At 35.1% G+C, this 12,591-nt stretch overlaps 1 protein-coding gene across 1 annotated transcript in view; it reads left to right on the top strand.

Moving 5' to 3' along the window:
• Positions 1-12,591, top strand: part of PRDM15 (PR/SET domain 15) — a 204,593-nt gene that overhangs the window by 94,535 nt on the left and 97,467 nt on the right. The window contains exons 9-11 of the mRNA XM_044670316.1: positions 6,214-6,392; positions 6,739-6,833; positions 7,239-7,326. Coding sequence (XP_044526251.1) covers positions 6,214-6,392; positions 6,739-6,833; positions 7,239-7,326 — 362 coding nt within the window. The remainder of the gene's footprint in view (positions 1-6,213; positions 6,393-6,738; positions 6,834-7,238; positions 7,327-12,591) is intronic.

Genomic DNA, 12,591 nt, shown 5'->3' with positions numbered 1-12,591 from the left:
TTTGCTTATTTTGTCAAAAAGTTTATATAGTATTGCATAATATAGAATTCACTTGTGACTCCATCTGGCCCTGTTAATTTTTTCTTAGGAAGTTCTTTGATGGCTTGTTCAATTTCTTTTTCTGATATGGGATTATTTAAATACTCTTATTTCTTCTGTTAATCTGGGCAATTTATATTTTTATAAATATTCATCCATATCACCTAGATTGCTGTATTTATTGCTATATAATTGGGCAAAATAATTCTTAATAATTATCTTAATTTCCTCTTCATTAGAGGTAAGGTTGCCCTTTTTCATCTTTGATACTGTTAATTTGGTTTACTTCTTTCCTTTTTTAAATTAGATTAACCAGTACTTTATCTATTTTATTTATTTTTTCAAAGTACCAGCTCCAAGTCTTATTTATTAATTCAATAGTTCTTTTACTTTTACTTTTACTTTTATTAATTTCTCCTTTGATTTTTAGGATTTCCAATTTAGTTTTTATCCGAGGATTTTTAATTTGTTCTCTTTTTGTTGATATATGCACTCAGGGATATAAATTTTCCCTGAGTACTGCTTTGACTGCATTCCATAGATTTTCATATGATATCTCCTCATTGTCATTCTCTTCAATGAAATTATTGTTTCTATGATTTGTTCTTTAACCAACCAATATTGGAGAATCATATTCATTTCTAATAAATTCTTGATTTCCCTCTGCAATACTAATTATTATTTTTATTGCATTATGATCTGAAATGGTTACATTTATTATTTCTGCTCTTTTGCATTTGTTTGCCATGTTTTTATGCCCTAGTACAAGGTCAATCTTTGTGAATGTACAATGTGCTTCTGAAAAGAAGGTGTATTTCCTTTTGTCCCTATTTATTTTTCTCCATATATCTCTTTCTTATTTATATTTTGGTTTGATTTATCTTGATCTGATAGAGGAAGGTTGAGGTCTCCCACTAGTATAGTTTTACTATCTCCCCCTTAAGCTCTAATAGTTTCTCCTTTAAAAATCTGGACACTATACCATTTGGTGCATACATATTGAGTACTGATATTTCCTCATTGTCTATACTGCCTTTTATCAGAATGTAATTACCTTCCCTATCTCTTTTAATCAGATCTAGTTTTACTTTGGCTTTATCAGATATCATGATTGTGACTCCTGCCTTCTTTTTCTCAGTCGATGCCCAATAGATTATCCTCCAGCCTCTTACCTTTACTCTGTGTGTCTACCTGCCTCATGTGTGTTTCTTGTAGACAACTTTTGGCAGGATTTTGGTTTCTGATCCACTCTGCTATTTGCTTCCGTTTTATGGGTGAGTTCATCCCATTCACATTCAGAATTATGATTACCACTTGTGTATTCCCCATCATTTTTATTTCCTCTTTCAGTCCTGCCCTTTCTTCTTTCACTATTTCCTTCTACACCATTGTTTTGCTTTTAATCAGTTCCAATAGAAGTAGTTCTGATCAAGATTGTTTTCCTTTCAGATCCCAAATTACTGCCCCCATTTCTTTTGCATCTTGCCTGAGGATGGGGTGGGATAAGAGTATAGGGTGTTATAAGAAATGTTTGCAGCAGATCTAGGTGTGATATACAGTAAAGGGGTTGTGGCAGTGACCAGTAGGGATAAACCAATGGAGTCTTAGATTCTTAATGACTATAGTAAAGAAATGGGTTCTTCCCAAGAGAGAAATACCTCTTTTGGGCCAACCTCAGGCAGTATGGGTCCAGACCTCACACATACCACCTCACTTAGTAAACAACAGCAGCAGAACAGAAAAATACAAATGTAAGGGGTAAAAAGGGGATTTGATTGGGTTAATATTAAAAGGTTGGTAGCCAGAGAATTGAATAATTATCAATACTCAATTAAAGAATAACCTCAAGTCAAAATGACTTTTATGGAAGTTTATTTACAAATGAGGAAAGGAATAAGGAATAAGGAAATGAGAGACAGGATAAGATAGGATAAGTAATCTAACACGCTAGGTAATTTGCTCTGATCCCCTAGTTCAATCCAGGTAGATCTAATTAACCCTCAGCAGAGGGAAATCCAGCCTTGATCCCAAGGCCGAAAAGTCAGAGGCCCAAAGGGCCTCAGAGGCAAACAAAGCAAAAGCTTCAGCCACAGTCTCTATTAAAAAGGAAGTTCCTTAAGAGAAGTTCAGGAAGATTCAGTCTTTACACTCACCACATGGAATTCCAAAGGAAAGATTTAAGATCCAAGGTCCAGAGCTTCTTCAAGTCCCAGACACGAACCAGAAGAAAGCCCTGAGCTCACTCAACGCTCTTTTTAAAGGGGCCTCTTTTGCATCACTTCTTGTGCCCTCCTCTTAGTTTACATGTCTAATCACAAGAGATGCTTTTCTTAGAACAGCCCAGAAGGTAGTCAGTAAATTCTGATTTGTCACTCACCCTAGCACACTTGGGTTACAGACCTCCCAACTTGTGAGCTAAGTGGAGATGTTTTCCTTTGGTGATTAAATCTAAAGATGGGGAGGGTAAATTTAATCTCATTATCACACAAATAAGGGTCAACCTCCTTCAGCATGGAATAGTATCTTCCCAGTGTTCTCAGTCAACCTGAAAGCTATTCCAGAAGTTGCTAAAGAAGCCTATAATGCCTTCTGCTGGCATCACAACACATCTTGTCTTTAGTTTAGGACTTCTTGCCGAGTGAGAGATACATAAGACTAGCAAAGCTCTGTTTTTAATGATTACAGCTTTTTATTGAATAGAGAAGTTGAAAGAATACTAAGAGCAAAAAAAAAGAAGGAGATGAGGTAAGCAAGGCCTTGCCTGTCAGAGGCACAGAGGAGGTTCTGGAAGACCTGGATGATTGTTTACAAGGGTCAGATAGTCTACAGTGGGTATCACCACTGCCCAAGGATCTGGGAAACCTTTATATTAAGCAGGTGGGTGTGTTTTTGCAGACCTCATTGGCAGCTCCTGGTGTGAACTAAGGGAAATCTATGAATTGTGGCTACAGAAATTTTTGTACCCAATCATGATTCTAGTAAGTTTGGGATAGCAGGTTTTTTTGGTTTGTTTTTTTTTTTCTGGTTTTGGCCACTTCTATGGGAGAGAGAGATACCCCAGGGGCACAGTGGACTATTAGGCTGCTGAGACTACTCTCTAGGGATTTTGTCTATTTTTAACTTGTCTTTTTTTTCATGTTATTTCCTAAATTAAAATGCCCCAAATTCCCAAATTATCCTGGTTTCTAATTATTGAAATCCTACCCATTTTTCAAGATCCAGTTTAAATGCTATGTGCTCCAAGAAGCTTTCCATTTATCTCTAATAGCATTTGTTCATACTTTATATTCTCTTTTGCAATATAGTTATATATGTGTCTTTCCTATAATCTCCATGAGAGTAAGAACTATGTTTTAATTATCCTTGTATATATCTCTTCTTATACCTTTGTACCTTACAGGAGTAACACAAACATTTAAAACAAGTTAGAACTTAAGACCAGTCAATTTTTCATTTTTCATTCAAATTTTTCATTTACAAAAATACCTATACTATCATTAAGCACATGAAAAAGTGTTCTAAATTCCTCCTGATTAGAGAAATGCAAATTAAAACAACTCTGAGGTACCACCTCACACCTAGCAGACTGGCCAATATGACAGCAAAGGAAAGCGATAAATGTTGATGAACATATGGCAGAATTGGGACACTAATACACTGCTAGTGGAGTTGTGAATTGGTCCAACCATTCTGGAGGGCAATTTGGAATTATGCACAAAGGGCTTTAAATGAATGCTTGTCCTTTGATCTAGCCATATCACTGCTGGGTTTGTACCTCAAAAAGATAATAAGGAAAAAGACTTGTTCAAAAATATTCATAGCTGTGCTCTTTGTGGTGGCAAAAAATTGGAAAATTAGGGTTGTCCATCAATTGGGGAATGGCTGAATAATTGTGGTATATGTTGGTGATGGAAAATGTGGTGCGAAAGGGTGCAAATCAACCCTGCAAAGCCTTACTGCAGATTTTCTGACAGTTGAAAAGGGTTTAGAACCCTGACTAGAGGTAGTTGATCCTGGAGTCTTGGTCAGAGCAGGAGGGTCAATTGAGCTTGGTCTTTGGACTGAAAACCTGGCCTTGAATCTGCAAATATTATTGTGCTGAAAGGAATAAAGAAATGGAAGAATTCCATGTGAAGTGGAATGACCTCCAGGAATTGATGTAGAGCAAAAGGAGCAGAACCAGAATATTGTACACAGTGACTGATACATTATGTATGGCACAGTCATGCAATGACCCAGGACAATCCAGAGAAACTTATGAGAAAGAATACTATCCACCTCCAGGGAAAGAACTGTGGAATCAGAAATGCATTAGAAAAATATATGATCAGCCACATAGTGAGAGAGATATGATTAGGGTTTTGATGTTAAAGGATCACTCTACTGCAAATATGAATAATATAGAAATAGGTTTTGAACAATGAATCATGTATAACCCAGTGGAACTGCTTGTTGGCTTTCGGAGGGGGTGGGGGGGGGGAGAAATGAATCATGTAACCATGGAAAAATATTCTAAATAAAAATTTAAAAAGAAAAGAAAAAGACCCCAGGTGACATGCCATACAGTCACTGAACATTTCCACTCTACCACTACGTCTGAATTTTCCAGACATTTTTCTGAGTTCCCCTCTTCATTTTCTGGATTTACTATACAACAAGACTCTGCATTTGCTTTGAATCAAAAGGAAAAACTGTTGATCTTTTTGCAGTTAAATGAGAATGAGCCTTGTGTTCATACAAAAGACAGAGCCTGAGCTGGTCAGCATTCCTCTGTGAAGCAGCTGCTGGCCTCTTCACTTTCTCTAAATCAAAGAAAATGACAAACAGAACGACCCAAATGCTCCAATGCAAAAATTAGTGTCAAGTGTAAAATTGATTATTTAAAAGTAAAGCACCATGAAAACAAGAGCCTTCTGACAAGACCAGTCAATACTGTGTTTTTCAGCCAAGTTTCACACTCTTGAACTCTTAACTGATCCTGTTTCTGTGACTCCTGTTACCATTTCTCTGTGCTCCTTCTTAAACTGGACGTTGGATATGGAACATGGATCTGTCCATTAAGGACACCATGCCTGTAATTAAATACTAAGACAATATTATCTCTTAAGTGTGCATAGAGTATCACTTTCTTGTTCTTCTTATGTATTCAGAGCTAAATGATTTATGTGCACCCAAATGCATATAATGCTCCCCAATATATAGCATGACTAATATTTAATGTGGTTTTTAACTTTCCTGAATAAAATCCTCAAAAATAAAAAAATAATAATAAACTACCTACGTATCACATGCCAAGCACTATGCTAGGTATTAATGATACAAAACCAAAAATATAGTAGTAGTAGTAGTAGTAGTAGTAGTAGTAGTAGTAGTAGTAGTAGTAGTAGTAGTAGTAGTAGTAGTAGTAGTAGTAGTAACTAATGTTTATATAGCAGTGGCAAACACTGTTTGGTGCTTTGCAATTATCTTAAGTGCTTTGCAATTATTTTCTCTTTTGATCCTCACAATAACCCTGGAATGGAGATGCTGTTATTGTCCCCATTTTACAAATGAAGAAACTGAGACAAACAGAAGTTAACAACTTGCCCAGAGTTACATAGAAGTATCTGAGGCAGGATTTGAACTCAGGCCTTTCTGACTCTAGGCCCAGCACTCTATCTTCTTTGCTGCCTGGCTGCCACAGCCAGCAATATTGTGTGTGTGTGTGGTGACTTAGTAATTTATAATATATAATATAATATAATTCTCTACATGCACATTTAACTCAACTTACATTACACTTAAGGTTTTGCTGTGTGAATGTGTATGTCTTTTCAGAAGAGAAAAGAGTTTTCATATCTTTCCTAATTTTGAGCAAAGCATAAAGGAATATTAAAATTGTGATATTGTTTTAATGTAAAGAGTGTTAGATGAGAGAACAGATTTGTTGTTACCCTTTATTTAAGAAAACTCCCTTTCTCTTCTACCCAAGTGTTTTGTTTGTTTTATAGCCATAAATCTGTACTTAACTGTTAGAGAAGTGGAATCTTCTTTGTTAACCCAGAATCCATGTTAATCCTTGTATGTACAACTCTCATGATTTTTTTAAAAAAATTTATTTTTTCATTTACCTGCATGATTTACCTAGCTTCGCAGATTTCTTATGCTACCATATTTTTTTCCCTAATCTTGCAGGTTTACTCATCATCAGAATACTATGTCCCTTAAGAGGAGTTTAATTCTTTCAAGCAGGCATGGTATACGAAGGAAACTGATCAAACAGCTTGGGGAACATAAACGGGTGTATCAGTGCAATATTTGTAGTAAAATTTTTCAGAACAGCAGCAATCTCAGTAGACATATCCGTTCTCATGGTGAGTTCATGTTTGACATTATGTCAAGTTGCCAATCTTTATTTAATTTGGAATATTGAAAAAAAGAATATAAATGATATTGTGTTACTCTTTCTTGTGCTTTTTAATGAATTGTTCTAGGTGACTTTTTTATGGATTTTACAGGTAATTGGACAGCATATTTCTCTAAATTTGTAGTTATGCCTAAGGTCAAGTGTGGGGAGAGAGTGAAGGAAGGGACGAGAGAGACATCCCAATATTTAGAAAAGTTTCCAAATCATGTTTCAAGTGATCTGTATGTTGTTTGAATTATTTATTTCCAGGTCTAAATTGACAAACTTAAAAAAAATTTTTTTTCAATCTTCAGGTGATAAGCTGTTTAAATGTGAAGAATGTGCAAAACTGTTTAGCCGAAAAGAAAGCCTAAAACAGCATGTTTCATATAAACACAGCAGAAATGAGGTGAATAGAAAACCCTTACTTGATAAAGGTGATTGGTTCTGAGATGATTGAAAAAAAAAAGATTTATATGAGAACTTAGAGTGCTACTAAGGTATTAATGTCACTAAAGTTACTGAATGGATGAGGAAGTTTGGACAGAAAGGTGGAAATAGATTAGTATTATTGACCTTATTTGCTCAAAAGTAGAATGTTCTTTGCAGGATTATTTCATGGGGCAGAAGTGAAAAATTAGGTTTAAAAAAAGTAGATTAAGGCCAAATTGGTTGGATAGATTTTAAAAAATGAATATTTACATGCCCAGTTAAAGAATTTCTTTTGAAAAGTGTGAACAAATGCTAATTTGTCATTTTTTATTTTGCTTCATTTTTCTTCATTTTACTAAATACATTTTCTTTTTGAAAATAGATTGATAGTGAATACAGATATAGGTGTGGAACATGTGAGAAGTCCTTTCGGATAGAGAGCGCACTGGAATTTCACAACTGCAGAACAGGTAAGAACAACTATAGTCAACACTGTGCAAATTAGCATAATAAAGCTTATAACTTCACATTTATAATTTTTTAAAATATACAATATATCCTTTTTACTACAATTGCTTATTTTGCATGACTTCACATTGGATTCATAATATCTTGACATTAAATTTCTATTATGATACCTCGATTTTATCATATTGGACATTAAATGTGCTTTTGATGAATAGTCCATCTCTCCAAGTCTACCCTTGATTAAAATTTTTAGTGAGATTTCCAGATCACTGAAACATATTTATCTCCATCTCTTAGATAAATTTCTTTATTTTTCATTATATGGACTATGGTACGAAAACATGTTATAGTATTCCAACTCCAGCTAGAAATTTCTGTATTTCTTGAGTTTTGAGTCTGAGAATTCGAATTTTAGGCAAGCTTTGCCCTTGACACATATCAGCCGTATGACCCTGGGCAAATCATACAAAATTCTCAGTTTCCTAAGTAGTTTCTAAAACTATAAATTCAGTACTATTGTGCTGTAAGGATTGATGATCTGGAGGCTTTCTAAATGAACTGGGAGAACCTCAGTGAACTGATGCAGAGTGAAATGAGCAGAACCAGAGGAACATTGTATACAGAAAGTAAAACATTGTGGAAAAATACAATGTAATGGACTTTGCTACTAGTAGCCATACAATAAGCCAGGACATTCCTGAAGGACTTATGTTTACACTGAGAGAAAGAACTATGGGAGTAGAAATGCAAAAGCAAAACATAATGACATCACTTATCACATGTATATTTGGGTATGTGATTTGGGATTTAGGCTTTTATAAATCACTCTGTAGCAAAAATGAAATGGGTATCAAGTGTTAACATTTGTACAACCCAGTAGAATTGCTTGTCAGCTCTGGGAGGAGGGAGGGAAGTAGGGAAAGAAGGAAAATGAATCATATAAACATGGAAAAATATATATTTTTTAAAAGGTAAAAAAAAAACCCTACAAATTCAGGAGGGTTTGTAATCTTCAGTAGTAGTAAAGTTCCATGTTGGGAATTCCTCATATCAATGAAATTACAGATCTTTTTAAAAACAAACACAAATACAAAGAAAACTAGCTATATGATCCTCAAAAAATCATTTAACCATTCCAGGCCTGAATATTTTTCCTCATGTGCAAAATGGAGCTAATAAGACCTTGAGGTTTGCTTCAATGTAAGAGGGAAAGTGGTGTTTAAATAGTTCTTTAAAGTTTTAAAAAAACACTTTGTATACATTTGAGCCTTCAATAACTTTTAAAGAAATTATTATCCCCATTCTGCAGAGGAGCTCAGAGAGGCCGAGCGATTTGCCCATGGTCACACAGGTAGGAAGCAACAAAGCCAGAGGTAGATTTCAGAGTTTTCTAATTTTTAAGAACATCACATTAACTGATATGTTAAGTATGGAGATCCATAGTTGTAACTCATTTTTTTAAATTAAATTTTGTTTGCTTCAATTAATAAAAACCTTTTTTCTGTCTTCACTTCTTTTCCTTTATTGAAGGGGAAAAACCACCTTATTAAGGAAACCTGGAGTGGAGGAAAAGCTGCTCCCTGAGAAAAAAGAAGTATATATTTTTAAGAAAGAAAAAAAACAAATATAACCAAATAAAATAAAACATAAGAAATCTAGAAAATAACACCACATTGAGAGGCATGAAGCCAATATAAGACTTAGAACTTGCAAGCTCTGTCACTAGTTAATAACCAACTTAAGATGTACAGAAAGTGGATAATCTTAAAAGAGAACTAGAAAAGGAGGAAAGGATGAGCAATCCCTGAGAATTGCTCCAATTTACAAAACAAAGGTCTTCTAGATATAATTGAACAAATAAAGAAACTAAGCTTAGAGTCTCTTCACATCTTTTCCTATAGATTGTTCCTTCAATCATCCCTTCTTTCTGATCTGTAGTATTTCCCTACCTGCTGGTTAATTTCCTGCTTTGTACAAATATGTTCAGGTTAATCCCATCGTTTTAGAAACTAACATCACCAGACCCTGCTGTTCCCTTAAACTATGATCCTGTTTCTCTTCCCTCTTTCTCAGCTAAAGTCTTAGGGCCATGTTGGTGAAACTGTGGCATGCATGCCCTTCCCCTTTCCATGCATGCCCAAGGGCATTTCTCGGTGACCTGCCCCTCTCCCAGCAGCCCAATGGGCCCACTTCGTCCCTCCCCTATCTGGAACAAGGTGGGGGAGGGGAGAGGAGCATGGTTCATGTGCTGTGTGAGGGTTACATTTTGATCCCTTCTGTCCCTAAAAAGTTCGCCATCAGTGGTCTAGGGGAAAAACATCTATCTACACTCATGGCTTCTACTTTTTCTCTCAGTCTCTAACCCTTTGCACAAGGCTTCAGACTTCAGCCAATTGAAACTACTTTCTCCAAAGTTACCAAATGCCAAATGTGGTGGTCTTTTTTCCAGTATTTATCCTTCTTGCCTTCTCTGCAGGATTTAACACTGTTGACCATCCTCTGTTCCCAGATAGTCTTTCTTACAGGTTTTTTTGTGATCCTTCTCCCATTTCTCCAGCATGTCAAACTATTCATTTCAAGTCTCCAGTCTTCTTTCATTTATGTCATACCCACTAATGATGGGTATACCCAAAGATTTTCTCTTTGACCCTCTTCTCTCTACACTATCTTGGGAATTTCATCACCTCACAAAGCTTTAATTATAACCCATGTTTTTAGTTTCCAGATTATCAAATCCAAGTCCCTGTCTGAAGTTTTATTTCTACATTTTATGCCATCTACTAGAAATTTCAAACTGAATGTTCTGTAGAATCTCACACATATGTCCAAAACAACATTCATTATCTTTCATCCCAAACCAACCCATCTTCTGAACCTACATATTTCTGTCCAAGGCACCATCATTCTTCTAGTTTTGCAGTATTATCATTTCTTCACTCAGTTCCTCCTTTCTCTTAGTCCATACATTTAATTAATTGCCAAATTTTATAGTTTTTGTCTTTGCAAAATCTTTTGCCATCTATACTCTTCTCACTGTTCACTATAATAACTACCCTAATTCAGACCCTCATTGAACTCTTCTGCTTGATTATACCATATCAATCCAGTTCATCCTCTGCACAACTGCCAAAGTATTTTTCCTTAACTGCTGTTCTGATTATTTCACTTTTCTATTCATAAAATACCCTATTGCCTCCAAAAGAAGTATTAAACATACATATCCCACATGTGGTCCATAACACTCCTGAGTGCTGCCCAAACCAGATTAAAATGTAACATGGAAATATTTTTTAAAATAAAATAAAAGATAAATAATGTTAAAGCTAAGTTAATATATGACTCATAGGGATCCTTATGTGTGATGTAATGGCCCTTGTTCCTATTTCAGTTTGAAACCACTTGCCTCCAAGATCAAAAATAAACTCTTGTATGACTTTTAAAGTCTTTAAACCTTCACAACATGTCCCAGCCTACTATTTCTGCCTCATTATTTACATAAACTGGCTTTCTTTATTGTTTCATTCATATGATACTCAATCTTCCATCTCCATGCCTTTTCTTTTTTTCTTCTTCTTAAAACCCTTATTTTCCATCTTATAATTAATACTGAATATTGGTTCCAAAGCAGAAAAGTGCCAAGGGCTAGGCATTTGGGTTTAAGTGACTTGCCCAGAGTCATATAAGCTGGGAAGTATCTGAGGGCAAATTTGACATCCGGACCTTCTGTCTCCAGCCCTGGTTCTCTATCCATTGAGCCACCAAGCTGTTCCTTCCATGGCTTTTCTTTTTCTTTTTTTAAAAAAATTCTTACCATCTATCTTAGAATCAATACTATGTATTGTTTCTAAGGCAGAAATGAGATAAGAGCTAGGCAGTGGGGGGTTAAAGAGACTTGCCCAAGATCACATAGCTAGGAAGTATCTGATGGTAGATTTAAACCCAGGACCTCTTGTCTCTGTATTCAGCCCCCTGAATGATCTAACTGCTCCTCCCCATCTTTATGCCTTTTCAGTGGGTATCCTCCATGCTTGGAATCTTTTCCATCCTTACTTCTACTTCTTTGAATTCTTTATTTCCTTCAAGCCTCATCTCAAATATTACATATTTTCTGCATAATACTTTGCCTGATCACTTCCCTCACCACCATATACTTCTTCCTGAAACTACGTTATATTTATAATGTATAGAGTTGTATATGTAATGAACTTAATATTATAGAAACTAAAATTTTTAAGTAAAAGTTAACTGAATTATAAAAAGGATTTATAGGGGGAAAATACTGGTAGATTTCAATATTTTACTTTTAGAAATTATAAGTCAAATTTTTAAAAAGAGAAAGTTACAAAATTGAATAGAATATGGGGGAAATTACTTTTAATAAATACATAGAGAAAATTGAGTGCATTTGCTAGAAAATGTACTTTTTAATCAGCTATTGTAAGGAACATTTACCAAAAAATTATCACATTAGGGCAATAAAGAATATGCAAAAAAGCAGAAATTTTAAAGACTACTTTTACAGACTGTAGCACAATTAGAATAATAACTAGTAACAAAACTATAATTAAAATATGGAAGCCTAAATGCCAACTAAAAATTATTTGCTTAAGAATGACTTGGGGCAGCTGGGTAGCTCAGTGGAGTGAGAGTCAGGCCTAGAGACAGGAGGTCCTAGGTTCCAACCCGGCCTCAGCCACTTCCCAGCTGTGTGACCCTGGGCAAGTCACTAGACCCCCATTGCCCACCCTTACCAATCTTCCACATATGAGACAATACACCAAAGTACAAGGGTTTAAAAAAAAAGAATGACTTGTCAAAATTCTAATTATATAAACATTTAAAATTATTAAAGCTATATATAATATGTTAAAAATTATGAAATTATATTCCAGGAAAAGAAAAAGAAAGTTGGGGGAAAGCACTGGTAAAAATAAGATTGAAATATCTCAATTTCTAGAGGATATTACATTTTATTTAGAAAGCCTGAAAGAAACAACAAAACCATTAATCATATAAATAACTTCTGTAGATAGATGTACCAAAAAAAAAAAAATCAGCAGCATTTCTATAGTTCAGCCAAAAAAAAAAATCACTTTATTTTCAATCTCTTGGTCTACTGGTCTACCTATACGCATGCCCATATCTCTCCAATCTTTAAGAAACCTTACTTGGTCCATTATCCTTGTTGTCCATAGCTAGTTCTGTGTCCCTTCTGGCTAAACTCCTAGAGAAGGCTATTTGCAATTAATGATTCCACTTCCCTCCCT

Source organism: Gracilinanus agilis, chromosome 3, assembly GCF_016433145.1.
Source record: "Gracilinanus agilis isolate LMUSP501 chromosome 3, AgileGrace, whole genome shotgun sequence".
Classification (NCBI taxonomy): Eukaryota; Metazoa; Chordata; class Mammalia; order Didelphimorphia; family Didelphidae; genus Gracilinanus; species Gracilinanus agilis.
The sequence above is the reverse complement of the archived record's forward strand: the minus strand, read 5'-3'. Positions and strand labels throughout refer to the sequence as shown.